The 25,417-nt window shown below is 35.3% G+C and overlaps 1 protein-coding gene and 1 pseudogene across 7 annotated transcripts in view; both read right to left on the reverse strand.

Annotated features, from left to right (window-relative positions):
- The window catches only part of HACE1 (HECT domain and ankyrin repeat containing E3 ubiquitin protein ligase 1), a 122,843-nt gene that overhangs the window by 52,907 nt on the left and 44,519 nt on the right, over nt 1-25,417 (reverse strand). For 6 of the 7 annotated variants that reach the window (XR_006299010.1, XM_043592018.1, XM_043592022.1 and 3 more), the window contains 7 exons: nt 22,075-22,171; nt 20,949-21,050; nt 20,223-20,329; nt 13,627-13,777; nt 5,098-5,432; nt 4,544-4,612; nt 4,217-4,304 (listed from right to left, as the gene is read on the reverse strand). Coding sequence is in view for 6 of the 7 variants with exons in the window: in XM_043592018.1 (XP_043447953.1) it covers nt 4,217-4,304; nt 4,544-4,612; nt 5,098-5,432; nt 13,627-13,777; nt 20,223-20,329; nt 20,949-21,050; nt 22,075-22,171 (949 nt within the window). In the remaining variant the exon portion in view is untranslated. The remainder of the gene's footprint in view (nt 1-4,216; nt 4,305-4,543; nt 4,613-5,097; nt 5,433-13,626; nt 13,778-20,222; nt 20,330-20,948; nt 21,051-22,074; nt 22,172-25,417) is intronic. The other variant, XM_043592019.1, reaches the window with a different exon arrangement.
- On the reverse strand, nt 7,029-8,420 carry LOC122489804 (annotated as a pseudogene).

Here is a 25,417-nt window from a genome sequence, read left to right on the forward strand (position 1 = left end):
TTTATGTAGGGGCTTTGAAGTTTGATACACATGGTTTGGAATACTGGCTCTGTCACTACTAAGTTTATGACCTTAGGGAAATTAGTAAACCTCTCAGAACTTGCTTTCCCACCTGTAAAATAGGGAAAATATTACAAGGTCTAACTATGAGGATTAAATGAAATAATGCAAATAGAGATCCTAAGAATCATAACTATAATCATTAATTAGCTAACAATTATTAAAGCACCTATGGATGTGAACAGGTACTGTTTTAAGTACTTCACATGCACTTTCACATGTAATTCTCACAACACTAAGAGAAAAAGGGACTCTTATCATCCCCATTTCACAGAAGAGAAAAGTGAAGCAATAAAAGGTTAGTTAAGTAACTTGGGGAAATACTCAAGACTCAGAATGCTCAATAAATACATATTGTTCTTATTATCATTTGGAATAATGTTAAAATTATTTAACATGACAGAAAATGTATTCCCCTATTGTAAGATATTATCTATAAAATATGAACCAAGAAATAAAAGCAAATGGCATTTTTTAAAGTAATTCAAATGGAACATTAAAACGTACAAAATGTTATCTTCAAAAGCTAATAAGATATCTGGAAGATCAAAACACATTTATATACAACTACAAAGCTGAAGGGCACGTTTTGTATATAAACTTTCTGAGTACCTGCACTTCCATAAAATAATTCACAAGACTGATTACAGGCTCCTCTTAATAGCATTTGTACAGCCATACAAAACATCTCTTCCTTTAGCCACCAACAGAATAAGAATTCAACCCCTTACCCCAGGTAATTGTTTTGTTTTGTTTTGTTTTACCCTTCTTGTTTTCTGCCTCCAAGTTACAGAAAATTTCTAAGTACAGTAGAGTACAAGTATTTTTTTTTCCCTTATATGAGAGTAAGCTGCCACCATGAAATCCAGTCACCCTTAAATACTTCAGTGTTGTATTTCCTACAAACAAGAGAATCCTCCTACATAACCAGGTAACAACCATCAAAATCAAGAAATTAACCCTGGTACATTACTATAGCTAATCCTTAGACCCCATTTCAAGTTTTACCAATTTCCTAATAATATCCTTTATAGCATCATGACTGATGAATTGCATTTAGCTGTCATGTCTCTTTCACTCAAGTACAGTTCTTCAGTGTGTTCGTAATTTTCATGACCTTGATTGATAGTTTTAAAAACTGCAGGTCATGGGGTGCCTGGGTGGCTCAGTCAGTTGGGCATCCGACTTCGGCTCAGGTCATGATCTCACAGTCCTTGAGTTCCAGCCCCACATCGGGCTCTGTGCTAACAGCTCAGAGTCTGAAGCCTGCTTCAGATTCTGTGTGTCCCTCTCTCTCTGCTCCTCCCCTGCTCATGCTCTGTCTCTCCTGTCTCAAAAATAAATAAAAACATTAAAAAAAATTTATAAAAACTGCAGGTCAGTTATTTTGGAGAATGTCCCTCCTCTAGAGTTAGTCTGACATTCTCAAGATTAAATTCAGGGTGTACATCTTTGGCAGGAATATAAAAGTGATGCCAGTCTCAGTGCATCCTATCAGCTGGCACACTGATATGTCTGTTTTGATCACTGCCAAGTTTTTCCACTGTAGTTTTTAATCTCTGTAATTTTTAACTATTCTTTCAGTAGATACTTTGAGACTGTAAACATACTCCCTGCTTCATCAAACTTTCCATTTATTCATTAACTTTTTCAATACAGACTTACGGGTTCCAATTTTATTTGTAATATTTTGCCATCATTATTTATTCAGATGTTCACATCATTTAGCTTTGGCCAGTGGAGTCCATTCAAGTTGGTTCTGTGTCATTTTGACATAATCCTATCACTCTTCGAGAAACTTTCTTGCATTATAAGAGGTTCCAGGCTCATCTTGTATGTTCCCTGACTCAGCCGTGAAATAAGCCATTTCTCCAAAGAGCACTAGTTAATTGAGAACGGTGTTCAGAAGCCAAAAACTGGGTGCCAGGTTTGCTATAGCTATCAATCTACACTGAAAACTGTAAGTTCACACTGATACGTCCAATTCTAATCCAACAGCATATGGTTCATTCTGTTCTCCATTTTGTAACTCCTCCCTCCAACACTGAGAAACCAGGCTCCCATATGAAGTATACTTACTTATTTGATGAACTGACCCACCCTCTGTATAACCAATCTCCTGTCACGGACATGCATACTTTACTACACCGATGCCCTCTACCCTACCCGGGCTCTGTCAGTCTACTCTTAGCAACTGTCACCGCCCTCCATGCTGGACATCCTCCATATGCTCTTCCAACTCACATACTCCATGCTGAGCCCCTCTTCTACACAGACAACCTCCTTACCACACCCATGCTCCAAAACCACACATTAGGCCATTATGCATGTGAACACCTTCCTCACTCTGGCCAGGCAACAAAACTTCCTCTATAGGTAAAAACAGTGGACCTCTTAATGCAGATGCTTTTGACTAAATTGTTCAGGAAGGGAAGAGGAAAATAAATGCACAGATAATAAAAGATAATAAAAGCAGAGATAATATTAAGAAGAGCAAACTATCTCTTTCAAAAACTAAAAGCTTCTTACACCTATAATTTCATTTGCCCTAGAATGGAGTCACATAGTTTAGATTAGGAAAATGAATTTAAAAACCAGACAGACCCTTAAATCCTGGTTCTCCCACTTGGTAGCTGAATGACTTAAACAAGCTACAAAATCTCTTCAGTTCAAGAGTACCCATCTCGCATGATTGCTATGAAAATAACCCAAGTAAAGCAAATAATATGGTAACTGACCGAAAGTCAGCATTCAAGAAATGTTATTATTACTATCTTCTCTTTCACATTATCATTTTTAACACATGTCAAAAGGATACTTATATACAGGTGTATAATTTTATAAGAATTAGTTCTTAGCTTTAATTTCTGAAAGGGTCAGTGTCCCTAAAAAGATTTAAAAACACCTATAATATCTACCTTATGATTACTAACCAAACCACAGCTTCCAGTCTGTCCTACACTTCTGACAAATTATTTTTTAAAATTTTGCCAGGATCATATCATTCTCCTGAATGAAAAGTTATCAGGGGCTGCTGACAGCCTAGAAAACAAAGAAGATTCTTCAATCTGGCAACCAAGGCTTAACACAGCATGACCCCAAACTACCTTTCCAGAATTACACCTCACTCCTCACCTACACAACATTTCTGCTTCAACCACTGTAATTTTATATACTTCTTCATCTACAAGCCTTGGACCATATCTTGGCTAGAATGTTCATCTACCCAATTCACTCCAAGCAAAATTGTTTTTCAAGGTCCAGCATAAAATCCACCTCCTCTTTTTAAAAGTTTCCTTGACTATAGCAGGCAGAAGCAAAGTCTTCCTCCCTTAAAGTCCTAGGCAGTCAGATAATGATGTAATTACTCTTTTATAGGTACATTTATTATCTTACCTGCTAGACTGAATTAAGATCTTTGTGGAGAAAGGACATATGCTTTCTATCTCCAAATAACTGCCACTTATTGAACACATATACCAGTTATTATTTAAAATTTATTCTTCACATAGTTTTTGAGGTTGGTGTCATTATCTCTATTTTACAGATGAAGAAACCAAGGCTCAAGGATGTTGGAAATGTGCCCAAAATTACATAGCTAGTAAGTAGCAAAAAAACTTTTCCCTAGCATGTTTCACGAAACATGAGATATGTGGAATGAACCCTGGTGGGGGAAAGGATCTCAGGTCAAATAAATTTGGAGGATTAAGAAAGTTAAATCACTATTTTTACCAAAGGGTTTCTCAAAGCCTTTTAACAAGCTGCTGATAAGCTTTACAAATCTCCAACAGGGCATATTGTATTTTCCAAACGTATTTAGGGATAAAATCCTTTCCTCAAGGACCATCAGCCTTATAGGACTAATGCTCCATAAAACTCATTTCAGGAAATGTGGCAATGTGTTCTGTTGTCTTTGCACAAGCTTTTTTGCACACACTGGACACTCAGTACACACTTCTTGAAGATAAAAAAAATGCCCCTCATACTAATGTAACATATTAATGTAATTCCACATACTGAAGTAAAGAATAAGGTAATTTCACTCCTCTTCTAGCAAGAGGTCTCAAGTATAATAATTATTTCACTAAAAAGTATTCAAATTAAAAAACTAATTTTCATTAGACAGACTAAAAACAAGATTAAGAGAAATCTCTACCTGTGCTTTTATGATATGCATGAATCTTGACATCAACTCAGGACATTCAAGGAGGAAGTGAAAGTGGTCAAATATAATTTTGGGATTTCTAAAAGAAAAATATATTTTGTTTAAATGGACAGGAAGGATGAATAAGTGAAATGCAAATTCAGATATACAGATACTGAAACAAAAGAAAAATATTAATCTACACCTACTATATTTTTACTTATCATTGAGCATTTTTTGAATTGTAACAGAAAAAAACATTATTTCTGTTGAGATAAACACTGTAAGCAAAGAAAGAAAAGCCTACAAGAGCGATCTATGAATCCAAGAAAGCCTTACCTATTAACAAAGCATTTTAAAACTTCATCATGTTTGCAGACAAATTCAATGAAACGGGGTGAAGTCATTCTGTGGGGGATAAAAAAATCAGAACGTATGGACGGAAATTGGTGATAAAGCAAATCTGGTAACTATGTATACAATTGGACTGGCTCCTAGCAGAAGAAAAAAAAAAGATCTGTGTTTGGAAAACTAGGCATGCCTAGTCAATTTATAAGATGAAAAAATATATAGAACTTTTCATTAACAGAGGATATGAACAGTGACTTTTTAAAAACCTTGAAATTTAAACATCTCTGCTCTATACACTTTGAATACAAAATTAAGTAATCCTGCACAAAGTGACATTCACCATTCTACACGTTAATCATTTATATAATGCTTAAAACTCAAATATTTTAAACCAATTCTAGATTAGTACGATGAGTGTCCTAAAACAGATCAAAACAGAACCTAAAATCAACAAATTATTGTTTGTTACTGAAATTACCAAAAAAAATCATAGCTTTTCTTCATCTATCAGAAAAGGAAATAATAAGCAGAAACCTTCTTACCCTGGGGGCATCTGACAAGAACAGCACATGTAAAAGGCTTGAATGACAGCACTTAGCCGGTTAGCTGTCATAGAAATAACATCCTGACAGTCTGCACTGGCTTCCTGTTTCCCTCCAAGAGCATCTGGTTTAGATTCCCCTGTGCCAGTGGATAGATTTTCATAGCTCCCAGGTCCTGGAGGTTCAAATGGAGGAATGGAAGTACCATCTTGATCTTGGCCTTTTTGTTTCAGCAAAATAGAAGTGATATCCGTTGAATCCTTCTTGTTTTTCATCAATTCTGTAGCTATTAAAACTAGCCATTCATCTAATGAGTGCCAAAGCAATTCAAGAGGCTAGGAGAAAAACAGAAGGGTTTTTTTAACATCATTCTTAAACTCCAGGATAAAAAAACTCACTCAAGCAAATATTATAAAAGAGAAAATTTACTCTAGCTACTGCTCCTTTCCCAAGTTAATGTGACAGCAGTGCCTGAAGGTAAATAACAAAACATATGAATGCCACACAAATAACAATTTCTTCATTTATAGCAAAAATTTAATTTCTATTTATTTACTCCTTGGAATAAAAAGGTAAAACCTAAAATCTAACAAAAAATTCATAAGCAATCTTTCCTCTTTTAAAAATTTTCAAATATTTAGTTCTAAAAGCATATATTATTTTTAAATATACAATCCCCCAACCTTTACTATATTCGTGTGTTAACAATTTTCAACTGTCTTTTTTCAATTAAAAAAAAATAAGAAGTCCTAAAAAGTCTAATGAACAGTTTGGTTCTGGGGTGCCTGCCTGGGTTAGCTGGTGGAGCATGTGACTCTTGATCTCAGGGTTGTGAGTTCAAGCTCCACAGAGAGTGTAGAGATCACTAAAAGAAATAAACTTAAAAAATAAAAGCTTTATTGTACTCTTTTCATGTAATTCATAGAATTTTGAAAATTTATGGAGAGAAATTTAAAAATTTTACATAATATTTATATATATGCACATACATGCATATGCTTTCATACACATATACACAAATTCCATCTAATGACTAGTAACTATCAAAACTGCCTAGCAAATCCTTAATTCCAAGTAAAGATTAACAGCTTGAAAAAGAAAAAGGGAGGGAGTAAACTGTTTCTTTTTTTTACACTATTTAAAATATTCCTTTTAAAAATAATGAAATGTCTTTTGTAAACTAACAGCAAATGAAATTTTCTTTTTAAAGTATTATGTAATCACAAATGCTACAACATTAGCTACAACAGGACTAAGTACTAAAGGAGATGAAATATTTACATCATCCCTAATAACTAGTAATTTTTAACAAGCAGAAGTATAAATGCCCAAGTACTATCAAAAGAATGCTACCAGGGATCTAATATGCAACATCATGTCTAGTTTTCAATACTGTACCATAAATTGAAAGCTACCATGGGGCACCTGGGTGGCTCAGTCGCTTAAGCGTCTGACTTCGGCTCAGGTCACGATCTCATGGGTCATGAGTTTGAGCCCCATGTTGGGCTCTGTGCTGACAGCTCAGAGCCTGGAGCCTGCTTCAGATTCTATGTCTCCCTCTCTCTCTGCCCCTCCTCTGCTCATGCTCTATCTCTCTCAAAAATAAATAAACATTAAAAAAATTTTTTTAAGTTACTATGAAAGTAAAGCTTTAATGTTGTCACCATGACAAGAAAATGGTAATAATGTGAGTGAAGGATGTGTTAACTGACCTTATTGTGGTAATGTATATGTGTATCAAATTATCAAATTATACACCTTGAGCTTACACAATGTTATATGTCAATTATATCTCAATAAAACTGGTGGGAAAAAAGGTCTGCAAGAACATTTTTAACCCCAAATAAAAATTAACAGTCAGGGTCAAGGAGAAAGATATAGCACTTAAATGCTCCTTCATTCCTACACTATTGTTTTGTTTTGTTTTTGCATCCAACTGTATTAGTCTCTTCTTATTCTTTTAGTAATCTTTCCCAGAGTTCACTACTTCTGTTTGTAGGTGATGAAATGTGTAAAGAATCCACTTCAAATATTGGCACAGCTATGAGCATGGTCTTTCCGTTTACTTGAACTCAGAATTAAGACTTTGGGTTCTTGTTTTTAATACTGCAGTCCCAGAAGTAGTTCTCACTGTAGACTTATCTGCAGGAAGTCTTATGCTTTCTAGCAGTAGTCTACAACCAGGCTCTAGCTTCCCCAGGACACTACACAGAGTGGATTTAAATATGTACTAAACGAAGAGGCCATTCTCTCAAATGAGTTTAAATGCGTATTTTTTTTTTCTTAAAAACAATGCCTCTACTCCAAATAAATCAAGGTCAAAATCAATGAAGAGCTCAAGATGACATCAGTCCCATTTGTCTAAGTCCTGGTGTTGTGTGGATGAGGAGCCACCAGTTATGACAACAGGGGATACATCCAGAGTAACAGCCAAATTTGTTAACATGTTTCCATTTCTAAACCATCATTAAAGGACGTATGTGGGGTCACACCACTCTCACGGTAGTCCAGCAGGGCAACCATGCCATCTAGATTCATGTTTTCATCAATAAAGAAGTGGTCATTTTTGAAATTAGCAAGGATGTGCCTGATTCGTTCTGCAGGCCCTGTTATAAAAGGTTTTACTCTTTCTGGCCTCTTTTCTTCGAGCTTGCCTTGGATTGATTTCATTTGATGTACTTCTTGTAGGCTTCTTTTGTGAAGCTGGTTTCCTTCAAGTGATGGTTCATGACAACATCAACACCAGTGATTACTGTGCTTTTGGTACCTTCATACACATGACCTTCAGCGGAGGCATTTCCACCAATGAACGATCCACCAATGTTACCCTCGGTCCTACCAACCATGTTCCTCTCCACCTCCAGGCACAACCCACCCATGATCTCCAGATGTTATAGATGTCAGAGAACATCTCATCATGACTGATGAGGTCCTGGTAGATAATCATGATGGCATCTGGAGAGAGACGATGGCAGCACTATCTTAGCAGGAGCAGGGAGCCCTAAACGCAGTGCAGAAGAAGTCACACTGGGGGTGTGACGAAGAAGTTGGGGGGCAGGGGGAGTTTGAAAAGCTATATACCATTTTAAATAATACTGTTGAGAATGATAAACTGTCTTTCTGCAAATGAATATAAGAGTTAATCTTTTTGTTTCTTATGGGATCACAGAATGCTACAAACTAGACGATGCGCTTCAGAAAGACCCACAATATTTCAACCAAAAGAAATGTTACTTTTAAATATTAAAATCTTACTTTACGGAAAGAGATTACACAACTATAATTGGAAGTTTAAGAAATGTTTAAATAACATGTTCTTCCAGGAAATTCTTTATCATTATTTTCTAACAAGTTCTTCTGCTATGTGTTCAGCTTTTCTTCAGGCTTGCAGAACATTGTCTTTTTGAGAATTTTTATTTGACTTACTAGATTTGCAAATAATTAAATCAAGCTTAAGTTTTCACTTAAACATTAAACCAAAAAGCAGAAAACAAAACAAAATAAAGCAAAAAAAGCTCCCCCTATCATCAGCAAAAACCTAGTCCCTTCTTTCAACAAATATTTAGTTAGTACATACTACATAAACAGGTAGGCAAAGTGAGAAACTGATTATACTCTCTGAGGTTGAAATAAGCACCCCTCTCCCCAACAAAGAGGGCTCTTCCATGGTTAGGCATAGCAGCTGCAAGATTCAGGATGCCTGAGCTGCTTCAAAGGAAGGATAAGAGGCACCAGCTGCCATAAACACTGACATGATACCTGCACAGAAAATGTCTTAATTCTCGTGAGCAAAACATCAAACCTGCTGTAAAGAATGAAAAAGAACATTTTACGTCAGTAAAACTTTTAGCTTTACATCACAAAATGAACTTCCAAAATAGAAAGAACAGGTGGTAATGTAAAACTTCTTGAAACAAAAGGCAAAAGGAATAATTGGCCTCTAAATGAGGACTGCAACCTAGAAAAACAGCACACTGGATAGAGATGAAGCCTAAGGCAAGAAATGATACCTGCTGCTCACACAGATGAGAGCACTGAGCCTGAACCAGCAACAACCAGCAACAATCCCATTTTTTTCTTTCTCTCTCTCTTTTTTTTTTTTTAATGTAGGTTCCACACCCAGCATGGAGCCCAAAGAGGGGTTCAAACTCACAACCCTGAGCTCAAGACCTGAGCTGAGATCATGAGTTGGACGTTTAACTGACTGAGCCGCTCAGGCACCCAACAATCCTATTTTTAAATACTGACAATGTATAAAAATTAAAGGCAAGTTTTGAATAATCCAGAAATAATTTTTAAAGCCCATATCTGTGTAAAAATGATAGTCTAGAAAGAGTTTCAATAAAGGAACACAGCAAAAATTAAAAGAGAATGAGGAGAAAAAAGAAGTAGTACGTCATCTTAGGCCTTTCTTTTCTCTTTTTTCGTAGCTTTTTTTTCTTCATTCACATATGTATTAAAACTAAATCCCAACCTCAAGGTATTTTTACCTACAGAGTTTTCCTTTGAAGATCTGTTCACAAAGTTCATGCCTCAACAACAAAAAAATTACTGTGAAAATAACTTTAATTTCTAACTGTGGTACTAGCCACAGATAAAAAGGATTAAAATAAATTTTTAAAATTAAAAATAAACCATTTCAAGCCTTATCTATGATGCTTCCTATATTCATAAATAATAACGATAAAAACATTAGCTAAGACACAAAGCACCAAAAAAATAAAGATATAAAGCACCATATATATCAACTTTTACTGAAAAATGAGTCAATGACTATGGAAAACATTAGCAGATCTCACCATTGTGAAATATTGCTTCATTTCACATTATTGACAATCATACATAATTTTCAAAACATTTTAAGTTCTATTTCAAAGCTATAGTATATAGTCTCAAACTTGCTGGACAATTTTTTAAAAATTTAAGATCCATGTACCAACATGAGATACGAATTTGACAGGAAAGCATTACTAAATTAAGTTCTTTAATAGTATCTTGAAATACACTCTTGAAATTTAACAGTATAGGGGCGCCTGGGTGGCGCAGTCGGTTAAGCGTCCGACTTCAGCCAGGTCACGATCTCGCGCTCCGTGAGTTCGAGCCCCGCGTCTGGCTCTGGGCTGATGGCTCAGAGCCTGGAGCCTGCTTCCGATTCTGTGTCTCCCTCTCTCTCTGCCCCTCCCCCATTCATGCTCTGTCTCTCTCTGTCTCAAAAATAAATAAAACGTTAAAAAAAAAAAAAAGAAATTTAACAGTATAGTCTCACTATTCTCAATTTGACAATGTCAAATGTTACAATCCAAAATATAAGATTTTGAAGTTAAAAGTTTCTCAATCATTCTCAGCTTCCAAACTTTCCCAATTACAATTCTGTGTAAGTATTAACAGTCACAGCTTACTAGTCACAAAAGAAGAGCATATCAAGATTCAATAAGTCTAAATTGTCTTCCCCATGTTCACACTGCTTCAATAAACATAACTACCTTCTCCTTCAGATGCTCCGAAGTTCCCAAGGCATTAGATAAAAATCTCTTAACACTGAAAAAATGGCTAAGTGTTAAGATTAACTTAAAAGATTTCTAAGATAAATCAGAAAACTAGTAACAGGATGTTAAACAATTTCACCTACTAAAACCACATGGCCTATAAACCCACTCATTCGTAATGGAAAACCCATTAGTTAATCCTAACAATAAAGTGACATGTTAGAGTACCTAGTTAATGAAATGGAAAGTAGGGATCAATGGCAACCTTAGACAAAATGTGGTAAAAATTAAAATGGTATTTTCCAGTCTAACATTGCAGGAACTCAGGAAATGGTTATGATCTTTACAACTCTGAATCACCCCACAATGAACACAAGATTATATATAAATAGATGACAATGTAGTTTCTATTTTTTTATCCTGGTAAGTGGGAGGGCATCATTTTGTCATCCTCCAGTCATAAAATATAATTCATAAAATTATATGTCAAGAGACTAATAAATTTTTAAGAGTAACATTTAATGTTTTTAAAAACGTAGGTAGTTTTGTAATAAAAATGTTTTACCGAAGTGTAAGGTCAAAATTAAAAAAAAAAAAAAAAAACAACGGTCAAGGCAAAAGCAGTTGTCAATGATACATAAAACAATCCCTTAAAAAAGATACTAACAAATGAAATAAGATAGAAAAAAAAGAGCTTTTTGTAATATATATGTCATTGATATAATAATCAAAACAGAGTTTAGATTTCACAAAAGAAAAGCTCAAAGAAAACCAGGGATACCCTCTTCTACTCTGTTATACCAGTATTGACTGGCTAGATAGGAAACTAACATTTTAAATCAAGCACAAAATTCCTATAGAGATGCTACGAATTAACACATACTTATTTTCTGATCATTAGCAAACACATGGCAGACTCAAATTTTAACCAAAAAAAAAAAAAAAAACAAACAAAAAAACAAAGACAAAAACAAAAAAACAGACAATAGTGAATATAATCTATACCCAATTTGGAGAATAGTGACTTTATCTATACCTGATTTGATTTTCTATTCATCATTTTGGTAAGTAGAAAGGATAAGCAGAAAATTAAATCAGCACAAGCCATACCAGAATACATTAAAAACAACTGCATGTAATGTGACTATTTAAGCAGTAAAACTCACTTAAAATAACACTGACAAAATAGTGGATCAATATTTAGATTCAAATTTTACAAAGATAGTAACTTATGACTCCAAACTAGTATTGAAGAAGTGGTTTGTGAAAAGCCAAAATTTGAATTACAAAAAGTTGTATAACTGCCTTCTTCCAGGAGGTGGCACAATAGGGGAAAAAAAGGAAAAAAATAAGAATCAATCTCTTTCTCTCTCTCTCTCTCTCTCTCTCTCTCTCTCTCTCTCTCTCTCTCCCTCTCTCTCTCTCTCTCTCTCTCACACACACACACACACATACACACACACACACACACACAAACAGATGAAAACTCTTTTCTGCACTAACTCTTTAGAAACAGTGAAGAACACAAACAGATGCAAGACCCTTACACACATCTTTCTAAAAGCCTATTGTACCTATTTTAGCTATTAAAATCCACCAGTGTCAAAATGCTTACAAAGCACTTATTTGTAGGTGCCCAAAAAGTTCCATGTAAGAAAAGAATCACTTAGCATTGGTCATTAGTTTTACTTCAAATTTTACAGACAGTAAAGCTGTCAATCATAACTAGTTTTTTAGAAAGTGACAAATAAAAATGTTTATATCACTTTTTGGATAGATAACCTATATTTATACTCAAAAGACTATTTAAAGAAATACAAACCTTCATGAACCCAAAAGCAAATTTTGTACCATGAAAATTTCTTAAGATAAGTTACCTTTAAAAAGCTAATACGAAAACAGTTATAAAGTTACACATTTGTCCAAAATCTGAGTTATTTAAAAATACGCCTCAAGAAAAAAAAAGCCTTAACAATAACAATTATAGCCACATTCATTTTGCTTAATTCATAAAATTATACTTTAACTTAGGTAGCAACACTGTCTTGGGTCTTACAGGAAGCAGCTGAAGCAATACAAATATTTTAAGCAAATATCTCAGGGTGCCAGGGTGATTAAGTCGGTTAAGCATCTAACTCTTGATTTTGGCTCAGGTCATGATCTCACAGTTCATGAGATTGATACCTCCATCAGGCTCTATGCTGACTTTGATGAGCCTGCTTGGATTCTCTTTCTCTCTCCCTCTCTATCTGTCCCTCCCCTGCTTGTACTCTCTCTCTCTCAAAATAAATAAATATATTTTTTTTAATTTTTAAGAAAAGAAAAGAAAATATCTCAATGATTCTTCCTTGAAGTGATCCCAGGAATTAACTGGTAGTAAACACAGGAAATGAAAGTAAACTTACTTTTAAAACACATATATGGACACACACATTAACTCCCTTCTGAAAATATGCAATAATAACCTCTAAATAGAAACTAGGTATTTTCAGAAGGGAGTGGGGAGAAGGAATGGGTTATATAGGTGATGGGGATTAAGGAGGACACTTGTGATGAGCACTGGGTGATGTATGAAATTGCTGAATCACTATATTGTACCCCTGACACTAACATAATACTGTATGTTAACTAACTGGAATTAAAATAAAAACTTTAAAAAAAATGGACACAATGAAAAAAAAGAAAACTAGTTATTTTCTTTACTTCTGAATAATTTTTTAAAAAGCATGATGGCTGCATATTGCTACATTTAAAACCTGTAATCCAATTTTAAAAAGTAGATTTAAGTATTAAGTATCTTTATCTTTTGAATACAACACTAATGGAATTAAAATGTTACTTGTAAGAAAAATACAGAAAGCTTACCACTTAAGAATTGCTGTTGATTACACAGGGATGAAAGGAGAAATGTGTGTCTAACTTAAAATGTGATAGGAGTATGAACCAAACTTAGTTTATGAGGTTTCTGACTAATGAATGCATGCTTTGTCAAATTCATCTCTTTTTTGTCTATCTTCTTAACAACATCATATACTTTTCTGACCTTGAACACCTGGCTTCTTGGAGTTTTATTCCCATTGTAGCCCAAATCGATTCCATTACTGGGAGAGGATGGACCAATTCGAAAGACATGACAAAATATCCTCACAATCCTTAAAAGGCTCTTCATTTGAGCATCATAATTACTAGACAAGCTGAAAATAAAAGTTGAAATACGAACAGGTTAGGTGGAATAAAACAAATTACATCTTAAAATATTTCATTTAAAACATTTTCATCACATTAATCATCTGTTTCCTAATATAACTAGCGAAGTTCCTTCCTATTGTGATAGGGAACGGAATGCTTTAATAGGAAGTTGCTATACATTATTTGGATTGCATATGAATGAATTATTAATATTTAAGCAACCAGAATAGAACCAATAATCAAAGCACAAATATGAAGGAAAGCACCAACAGTTGGTTTCTTGAGGCATCAACTTTAAGCAATCTCTAACTTTCACTTCCAAAAGTATATTTATAAATTAAACGGACTCTTAGGAATTCTGAGGACATTTCACAGAGAAATAGAAATGTTGATTATGTTCTCAAGTCAACCTACAACTCCATTGTAGAAGCTGAACTTTCTACTCTATCCATAACCTCATTTCCCCTCCTCACCCCAGAATAGTAACCAATTGTTCACATATAGCAGAACACTTACAAATTGAACAATCTTAAAGTTAATATCAGCATCAAGGAAGTTCTCTAATGGTAGTCTTAGTAGTCTTATGACTCTACATAAATATAGGATATACACACCACTGTGAAGAAAAAAAGAACTCAAATCCAATTAACACAACAATACTGAATATAATATAAACCTTTGACAAATCAAAAAACCCTTCATTATTTTATAGTGCCTGGGAATTGTTCATCATTACAAATATCAATCAACTATTCTTCCATAGAGAAATTGTAGGAGTTAGGCTAAATCTGTATTGAAACCAGTGACAGATCTTTAAAAAAAAAAAAAAATGTTTGTTGTTGTTGTTCAGGGGGTTGTTTAATTTGGAATCTCTAACATCAGTTATCTTGTATTTTAATGGTAGCACAAAAGCAGAGTAAAGAGTTACATAAACTTTTGGGCAGAATGGTTTTGGTTGTATATATTAATTATCATAGCTTATCCTAAATTCTCCCAAGTGTACTTTACCCAGCTCATAGAGATGAAAAGTCAAGGAGATGAAAAGTACAGCATAGGGAATATACTCAATAATACTGTAATAACACTGTATGGTGACATATAGTAACTAAACATATCATGTTGAGCCCTGAGTAACATGGAATTGTTGAATGACTATGTTATACACCTGAAATTTACACAACATTGTATGTCAACTATACGTCAATAATAATAATTAAAAGGATTAGTAGGGTGAGTGGGTGGCTCAGCTGATTAAGCGTCCGACTCTTGGTTTTGGCTCAGGTCAAGACCTCACGGTTCTTGGGTTCAAGCCCCATGTTGGGCTCCGTGCTGGCAGTGCAGAGCCTGCTTGGGATTCTGTCTCTCCGTCTCCTTCTGCCCCTCCCCCACTCACACTCTCTCTCAAAATAAATAAACAAACTTAAAAATAAAATAAAATAAATAAAATGCATAAGTAATGTGGAAACAGCAAATGCCTACTTCTAAGTGTGTAAGTGCCAACTAGAGCGTATTTTCTCTGCTGGTGACATGTGAACCCAAAATTTCCTGACATTTTCACTTCAATATTCATGTTGTTTCTCATTCTAAGAATTAAATTGTTAAAAATATTCAATAAAAATTAGCTACCAGTTACAACTGTTAGTAAAATATGACAGTTACTGCTATCCATACTGTATTGAACTGGGATACCTACATCATATTAACAAAATTTTTTGTTTTAGTAACTTTGTATTGATTTTTATGTATTTGTCTTTATGAAGTGTTTCTAATTTTATATCATAAGATTGTTGAGACTGACAAAACAGAAATGTAGTGTGACTGAAACTACTTCCTTCTTTTGTGTTGTGACTATTGGAAAAGTTAACTATGATGACTCTCAAATTTTTGTATGAGAAAGAGGTGAATTTGACTTTCCTCTGCAAAATTACCATACATTTAAATATTTAAATAACTGATCTAGGAAACATTTCATGACCTAAGAAGTATTTTCTGAACAATGGAATCTGAATATGACTCTCAATTATAAACACTATCTAATAATTTTATATTACTATAACCAGCTTAAAATTCTTCCAAGCTGAATCACTGATTTAAAAAATGTTATTTTTCACTTTACAACAACTGAAATATCTTTAGTATTATACAAAAATATCACAAAATCTAAACTTCATCATATCTTTCTCCACTTGATCATAAAATGATAATTTCTTCCCAAGCCATAAGGTCTCAATATAAAAGTTTTAACATTAGTTTCCTAAATCAAGGCCCTATCAATTAACTTACCTTTGGTTTATATGTGAAAGTATACTTTCATTCAATGTCTTACTAAGCAAACAGCTGTGATTTCTCTGTTCATTTGCACATTGATAACTATCTTTATCTTTAATCATAAGTATACAGAAAGTAAGATAATTCACTTATTTAGTCAAACACATTATGTGCAAAAGGGACTGCAAATAAATATTTATTATCTAGGGGCACCCGGGTGGCTCAGTTGGTTGAGTGTCCAACTTTGGCTCAGGTCATGATCTTGCGGTTTGTGAGTTCGAGCCCTGTGTCAGGCTCTGTGCTGACACTCTTGAGTCTGGAGCCTGCTTCAGATTCTGTGTCTCCCTCCCTCCCTCCCTCTCTCTCTCTCTCTCTCTCAAAAAAACATTTTAAAAAACATTAAAAAAAATTTTTAAGTACATATTTATTATCTTTAGTAAATATTCCCAGAATTGGTTAGACAAAAGGCTATCCATTTTTTTCAAAAGTAAGCTAATTAACATCTCAATTGTCACTAAATATATATTTGAATCAGTTTTCTTAATTAAAATTTCCATTAAAGCGGCCAAAATTATATCCCATTGTGGGTTAAGAAGCATAAAATGATTTATAAATTAATGAACAAAAGGGAGACAATTTGCAAAAGTACCATGAAACATAAACCCTCAGGAGGGAGTAATTTGTATTTGAGACCCTCTTATTCTATCTTGGCAGCTGTGAGGCAATAGAAAACATATATATTGGTCTCTACCCCTGGTTCCTGGTACAAAGCTCCTAAAACCCTCATTATTTCCTAAGTGATAAGAGCACTAGGAACATCTTTTGTTCTAATATTTGGTCTTTGACTGCTGTTCCTGATACAGAGTTCCTAAATCTCTTGTCATTTCCTGGGTGACAGCAGTTGTCTTTTGTTCTACTGAAGTGAATCTTAGTGGGCTCCTGGATGGAGGCTGGTCACCAGAAAGACTAAGCCACGATTAGAAGCTTAGAATTTCCAGCCCCACCCCACGTTATCCAGAGAGGGGAGAAGGACTGGAAATGGAATTATTGATCAACATGCCTACAGGGTAAAGCCTCCACAAAAAGCCCAAAACTATGGGGTTCAGGGAACTTCCAGATTAGTGAACATGTCCACATACTGGGAGGGTGGCACCCTCAACTCCATGGGGACAGAAGTTCCTGTGCTCGAGATCCTCCAATACCTTTTTCTTTGTATCTCTTCATCTGGCTGATCATCTGCATCCTTTATTGTGTCTTTCAATAGACTGGCAAATCTAAATAAGTGTTTCCCCGAATACTGTGAGCTGTTCTAAAAAATAACCAAACCCAAGGGGAAGGAGGTCATGAGAACTTCTAATCTGTAGTGAAGTCAGACAGAAGTTATGGCTAACCTGGGGATTTACTACTTGGAATTGGCATCTGAAAGTGGGAGCAGTCTCGTAAGAAAGAGTCCTTAACCTATGAGACTTGATGTGTCTCTAGATGGATAGTTTTCAAAGCTGAGAAAAGCTGTACACCAGCTGGTGTTCAAAGAATTGCCTGTGTGGGGAATGAAGAACCCACACAACTGGCGAGGTGGTAACAGTGTCAGGTAAAGGTAGTAAAGAAGAAACACGGGACTTCCCAAAACAGTAAACAACACAATAAATTCTAATATAATTCTAATAACCAATACTCACTACCAATCTCAAGAAAAAGATACTTAGGGGTACCCAGGTGGCTTAGTAGGCTGAACGTCAGATTTCGGCTCAGGTCATAATCTTGCCACTGTTAGTGCAGAGCCTGCTTCAGATCCTCTGTCCCTCTTTCTTCCCCTCCCCACTCTCTCTCAAAAATGAATAAACATTTAGAAAAATAAAAGAAAAAGATACTTAGAGCCCCAAAATGGCCATAATTAACAGATTTCATAGAGCATTTGAAAAGTAGCACTGTAGGTGGTGAGGCAGTACAGTTTAGTAAAACAGTTTTAAAAGTCGTTCTGGCCATGGCCCCCTTTTTCCTACCGTACTTCTGTTCCACTCATCTCCCTGTTACTTTTTTTTTTTAATTTTTTTTTTTAATGTTTATTCATTTTTGAGAGACAGAGAGAGACAGAGCATGAGCGGGGAAGGGGCAGAGGGAGGGAGACACAGAATCTGAAGCAGGCTCCAGGCTCTGAGCTGTGAGCACAGAGCTCAACGCAGGGCTTGAACTTACGAACTGCGGCATCATGACCTGAGCCGAAGTCCGACGCTCAACTGACTGAGCCACCCAGGTGCCCCTCTCCCTGTTACTTTTAAGAGCTAGATTGGAACCCAGAATCTGCTCTCTATTAATGAGAATAGGAATCCTCACTCTTCTATGTATTAGCTTGGTCAGTTGCTAACTTCAGTTTTCTTCCATGTAAAATGGAAATTACTACCTAAGTAACAAAATTATTATGAGGTTTAAATAAAATAATGTATTTCAATGCTCCTTAGCTTAGTGTCTGGTTGTAAGTATTAAAGGTGAACTTAAAATAAAACCATAAACATTTAAAAACATAGGCCTTCTCATTACTGTGGAAAAGCAAAAAACAAGACAAAAGATTTAGGTAGAAAAAAACAGGAAATTTTTCTAATATAGGAAAACAGGGTGTTTAAAATAATCATCATTATCTCTGGCATTTTCCATTTATATAATCATCATCACCATCTCAGCTATGGGCCAAACATTATGCTTGGCACTTTACAGTATCTTATCATTGCATTTTTACAACAATTCATTAAGAAGATATTTACTACCATTTTCCAATAAGGAAACAAAATCCTGACCAGGCTGTAAATTAAATACAGGGAGAGATCTTGTCTGTTTTATTCACAATCACCTACCAGATGGCCTGGGGGGATGGTAGGCACTCAAAAGTATGTATTAGACGGATGGGTATATGAAAAAGGGAAACTCAAAACAGTCACTTGCTGAGATCACACAGTAAATAGTGATATCTGGATTTAAACCCGAGTCTGGCAGACTCCTGAGCCATGCCTTTAGTATGTCTGAATCACAGAAAGCCCTCATCAAATAAATGGATTAATGGAAACAACTAAATAAAATGAAAACATTATATAAAGGTGAAATTCAATGAATCCCATAAAAAGAATCTTAAGTAGTCTCAAAGTTAGAAACTGAATTATAAAAAATTAGCAAATAGTATAGAGAGTAGAACTGAAGAAAGACTTAATGGCTAAAAGAAAACAAGAGGGTAACCTTGGTACCACAAAATTTAAGGGGCCTAGCAAAGATCCTTCTACATAAATGTTATAGAGTGTGATTCTGGCCTGAGTATATGAAAACCCCAAAGGAAGACAGAAAGGAGCCAACATAATGGGCTTGACAATGTAGCTGATATATAGAAATATCATGGAGTTGGGAGGAAGAAACTCCAGTTGCGACCACAGAGATAAGACCATGACCTGTTCTAAGAGTTGGGTGTACTAAGAGAAGTGAAATGAAAACTACCCAGGGAAAAGCATCCATATTAGAAGTAGGCCAAATTTATAAGCTAAGAAAGAATACATTAACCATTTCTAAGTGGCTGTTTGTTCCTATTTGGGGCAGCTAACCATTTACAATAATGTAAAGTTGCAGGAAAAGGCATATATAGAAATGCAAGTAATATAAAGGCATTACCTCCAAGAACATAAAAATCAGCCATTAAAACCATAGCGTCTTTTGGAAAGAATAAAGAACTGAACAGAGGGGGACAGTTTAGGGCAAACACTTTGTAAGGAATCATGAAGGTATGCTGAGACTCTGAACAGTAGCCTGTACCCAGAGTTCTATAAATTAGAGATCACGATTTGATTCCCAAACTATTTTCTTGGGGGAGGAACAACAACAACAAAAGACTCCTAAATTTCCTTGATTCTTCTTCATGTATATTTTACTTAGATGACTAACCTATCATTTTATAAAATTTTAGAAACCTATCCAAATCCAAAGTAAGCCCCTATTTTTCTTCACCTAGAGAGACTAAAATTTCCCAGTAATAGTTGATTGCTCTGGTCCGTTAAAACAAAACAATAATAAGTCAGCAAAATTTTAGAACATCTTACCACTGACAAAAACATCCAACAAAATAAACTATTCCCAGAAAAGCCTGAAAGGAGACAAAGCTGACAGATTCTGCTGCCTATTGATTTGCTTATATTTTGAAACACTTACCTAAGCAGTTTATGGCCATTTGTTGTGGCAACTTCAGCAAGGCTTGTTAGAATCTTCAGGTACTGGCTTTCACTTTGCTGAGACAAATGTTCCAGAACTTGTCGTAACTAAATTTTTTACAAATAAAAAAATGTGATTACACAATAATCCATTAAACTTTATCAAGAAAGTAAGTACCTATTAGTTTAAAAAGTATCCCAAAGCCATCTAGTTTAAATCAACTCCTTTACAGTTATTTTGCCTTACAAAAGCTAATACAGAGATAAGACAAAAAATCTTTTCAAAATTACCCAGCAAAAAAGCAATAGAAAACATAAACAGAAATCACCAAGTTCATTTACAGAAACTTAATTCCAAACTTCTAAAATATAAGAGAAATTCAAACTCTGCAATTTTTCAACGAGTAAAACTATTACAAATAAACTCAATAAACTAGTGATTACTAATGATACTATGATATTCCTCCTTAGATTACTTTCCCCTACCTCTGGGGAAAATTCTAATTATTTTAAGCAAAAACCAAAGACCCAGAGGACAGAAGATTCACAGGGCTAAATATCAGCACAAAGTTTATTAGTGTATAATTCATACTTTCCTGCAATGCAGACAATTTGAATTATTAAAATACTTGTAATAATAAAACTACCAAGCACATTCTAAAATGCCATATATGACAAGCATGAATAAGGCTTATTCTTTTACAAGCTATTAGCACAATTACATCACCATGTTTTCTCGGAGATCTTCATTCTGTGTCATTTGAATAATTGTCTGGAAAAGCCTAGGGTGATACTGAATTAATACTTCACAAGTCTCTCCATAGCCACCCTAAAAAAAAAAAAAAAAAAAAGATTTAAACTTATCTAGATTTTTAAAAAGTTCCTAAAGGAAAACTGGTTTCCTCTACATACCAGTCTGACACTGTATGTTTAGGTTTCCACACCAAGAATTTCCCAACTGTCTGTGGACACCAACTGAACGTCATACAACTTAATTCAATCCAAACACAAACTAGCCAGAGTGAGCACGGGCTCCATGGGTTCGAAGCTCAGTCTCATAAGAGTGCCCCCTCCTTTAGAAGCCATTCACAAGTTCAGGCCACCTATACTTCTGACTAAACCAGCTATAAGTCATGATTTCTCACAAACACCTCCTCAGGTTTGATAATCTGCTATTTGCTGTTTGATAACAGCTCACAGAATTCAGGGAGACACCTTATTTAATATTACCCGTTTATTATAAAGGATATAACCCAGCAACAGCCAAATGGAAGAGATGCATAGGTAAGGTATGTGGAAAGGGGCACAGAGGTTCCACGCGCCCTCCGGGCATGCCACCATCCCACAACTTTGATGTGTTTGCCAACCTGGATACTCCCTGAGAACCCCACTGTTTATAGGGTTTTTATGGAAGTTCCATTACATAGGCAGGATATTGGTCATTGATGACTGAACTCAATCTCCACTCCCTCTTACCTCACAGGGAATGGGATAGGACACTGCCCTATAGTCACATGGTTGGTTCCCTTGGCAACCAGCCCCCATGCTGAAGCTTTCAGAGGCTTTTAGCCACCAGCCATCTCATTCACATACAAAAAGACATTCTTATCACCCTGGAGATTCTAGGAGCCTTAGAAGCTCTTGTGTCAGGAACTGAGATGAAGGCCAATATATATTTCTTATAATGCCATAGTTCCTATTTAAGGATCATATTCTTTTTTAAAAAAAAAGCTAAAATATAATAAAATCAGAACAAAACAGAATAAAAATCTTTCTCATTTCAGGAAAGTGGTTTTACCAACCTCAATTTCCATTATAAAATAAAAGGCTAAGAATATACACTAACAGCATACCTGTACACATAAATCCAGAGGCGTTACTCCATTTTTATCTGACAGATATTTGGCTCCTCGTAACAGGAGAATCTGTGCTGTGTCTCTCTGACCGTGACTGTATAGAAAAAGCCATGTTAAAAAAGTAATCTTTTTAATTTAGTCTTTTTCTATGAATTATAAACAGTTAATATGAATCAACAGAGGATTAACAAGGTTTTGGGGGTTAGAATTTTTTTAACTTTATTTATTTTGAGAGAGACAAAGACAGCACAAGTGGGGGAGAGGGAGAGAATGGGTGGGGAGAGAGAGAATCCCAAGTAGTCTCCATGCTGTCAGCACAGAACCCAATGCAGGGCTCAAACCCACGAAGCCTGAGCAGAAACCAAGAGTTGCTTAACCGACTGAGCCACCCAGAAGCTCTGAAGACTAATAATTTTTTTTAAACTATTTATTTTTTAATGTACATCCAAGTTAGTTAGCATATAGTGCAACAATTTCAGAAGTAGATGCCTTAATGCCCTTCACCCACTTAGCCCATTCTCCCTCCCACAACCCCTCCAGCAACCCTGTTTGTTCTCTATATTTAAGAGTCTCTTATGTTTTGTCCTCCTCCCTGTTTTTGTATTATTTTTGCTTCCCTTCCCTTATGTTCATCTGTTTTGTATCTTAAAGTACTCATATGAGTGAAATCATATGATACTTGTCTTTCTCTGACTAATTTTGCTTAGCATAATACCCTCTAGTTCCATCCACATAGTTGCAAATGGCAAGATTTCATTCTTTTTGATTGCCGAGTAATACTCCAGTGTGTGTGTGTGTGTGTGTGTGTGTGTGTGTGTATACCACATCTTCTTTATCCATTCATCCACTGATAAACATATGGGCTCTTTCCATAGTTTGGCTATACACTGAAAACTATAAAAAGCTTATGAAAGAAATTGAAGAAGATAAAAAAAACCCAGAAAAATATTCCATGCTCCTAGATAGGAAGAACAAATATTGTTAAAATGTCAATACTACCCAAAGCAATCTCCATATTCAATGCAATACCTATCAAAATAACACCAGCATTCTTCACAGAGCTAGAACAATCCTCAAGTTTGTATGGAACCAGAAAAGACCCCGAATAGCCAAAGCAATCTTGAAAAAGAAAACCAAAGCTGGAGGCATCACAATCCAGACTTCAAGCTATACTACAAGGCTGTAATCATCAAGAAAGTATGGTACTGGCATAAAAACAGACATTCAGATCAATGGCACAGAACAGAGAACCCAGAAGTGGACCTACAAACATATGGCCAACTAATCTTTGACAAAGCAGGAAAGAATATCCAATGGAATAAAGACAGTCTCTTCAGCAAATGGTGCTAGGAAAACTGGACAGCGACATGCAGAAAAATGAACCTGGACCACTTTCTTACACCATACACAAAAATAAACTCAAAGTGGATGAAAGACCTAAATGTAAGACAGGAAGCCATCAAAATCCTCCAGGAGAAAGCAGGCAAAACCTCTTCGACCTTGGCCGCAGCAACTTCTTACTCAATACATCTCTGGAGGCAAGGGAAACAAAAACAAAAATGATCTACTGGGACCTCATCAAAATAAAAAGCTTCTGCACAGTGAAGGAAACAATCAGCAAAACTAAAAGGCAACTGACAGAACGGGAGAAGATATTTGCAAACGACATATCTGATAAAGAGTTAGCATCCAAAATCTATCAAGAACTTATGAAACTCAACACCCAAAAAGCAAATAATCCAGTGAAGAAATGGGCAAAAGACATGAATAGACACTTCTCCAAAGAAGACATCCAGATGGCCAACTGACTCATGAAAAGATGTTCAACATCACTCATCATCAGGGAAATACAAATCAAAACCACAATGAGGTACCACCTCACACCTGTCAGAATGGCTAACAACAACTCAGGCAACAACAGATGTTGGTGAGGATGAAGAGAAAGAGGATCTCTTTTGCACTGCTGGTAGGAATGCAAACTGGTGCAGCCACACTGGAAAACAGTATGGAGCCTGCTTCAAATTCCGTGTGTGTGTGTGTGTGTGTGTGTGTGTGTCTCTCTCTCTCTCTCTCTCTCTCTTTATCTCTCTCTGCCCCACCCCTGCTCACACTCTTTCCCCTCTCTCTCTCAAAAATAATAAATAAACATTAAAAAAAATTTTTTTTAATGGAGAGGATGATCTGAATTACATCCTCAACAACCTGGAAAACTTCTCCCAATGTTAAAACATACTTTTACTATATAGATAAGAAATTGACCTATTAAATCTTAGAATTGAACTTAGGACACATTATCTACAATAAATCATAATATTCTGGGATAAACAGCTGCTACTCCGGCTTATGCTGCTTTGTTTTCTTCCAAACAATTCCCTTTGCAACTCTAACTTTCTTCCTACCACACCCTCTAAGTTTCTAGACTTCTTACCTCCAAAAAACCTTCAATATTCAAAACAAGTACATTCTATAGCACTTTAATACTTTGTAAAAAATAAAATAAAAATAAAGTAAAATGGAAAGATGTAAGGCAAAAATACAAATATCAACATAAGAGAATGGGGGACGTGTGTGGTGGTGGAGGGATTAATTAGCCAAAAATACTATCTAGCGCTCAACCTTCATTTATCAACCCACTCAGTTTGGCTTTTGTTGACAGCTATTCAATTTGACCTAAAATGAACAGTGCTCTTATCCACATGCTCATTCTAATTGTTCTCTTTTCTAGTAGGAGTAAAATCAGTAACCACAACTCTTTCAGCTAGGAGGAAGCTACTTTGGGGACAGCAACCACTAGACTCTAAGTCTCATTATTCAAAGAGCTAATCTGATCCTAGATACTAGGCAATAAAAAAATAAATTTACAATCCAGGGACACTAAAGTTTAAAGCTAATTTTAAGAAATTCCCAAGGAACTCATAGAGTTTGGAAGAGTATCTGATCAAAGATTTTTATTTTGTAGATGGTAAGAACTATTAACTCAACCATAGGTGAAACTAGAACTTAGATCCCTGGTCGTCTATACCAGTACTCTTTCTACAGTACCATTATACTTATAAAGATATGTCATTTCCCAAAGAGAAAGGACACACAGCCTCCTCAGAAAGTTTAAAAAAAAAAAAAAAAAGCCTATTCACCCTTTTTCACAGAATGACACTGCATTATTTATAACCAAATGGAATTAAACAACTAAAAATATTTAAATTTTAAATCTTAAAAATTTAATAGATTCCTAATATGAATCTAATAGTAGACATTATAGGTATACCACTCTCTTGATACTCTATTGTAATACTGATTATCTTGCTTAATGCAAGTATCAAGAGGCCAAAACTGACCTAAG

The sequence above is a fragment of the Prionailurus bengalensis genome, chromosome B2 (genome assembly GCF_016509475.1).
Source record: "Prionailurus bengalensis isolate Pbe53 chromosome B2, Fcat_Pben_1.1_paternal_pri, whole genome shotgun sequence".
Classification (NCBI taxonomy): domain Eukaryota; kingdom Metazoa; phylum Chordata; class Mammalia; order Carnivora; family Felidae; genus Prionailurus; species Prionailurus bengalensis.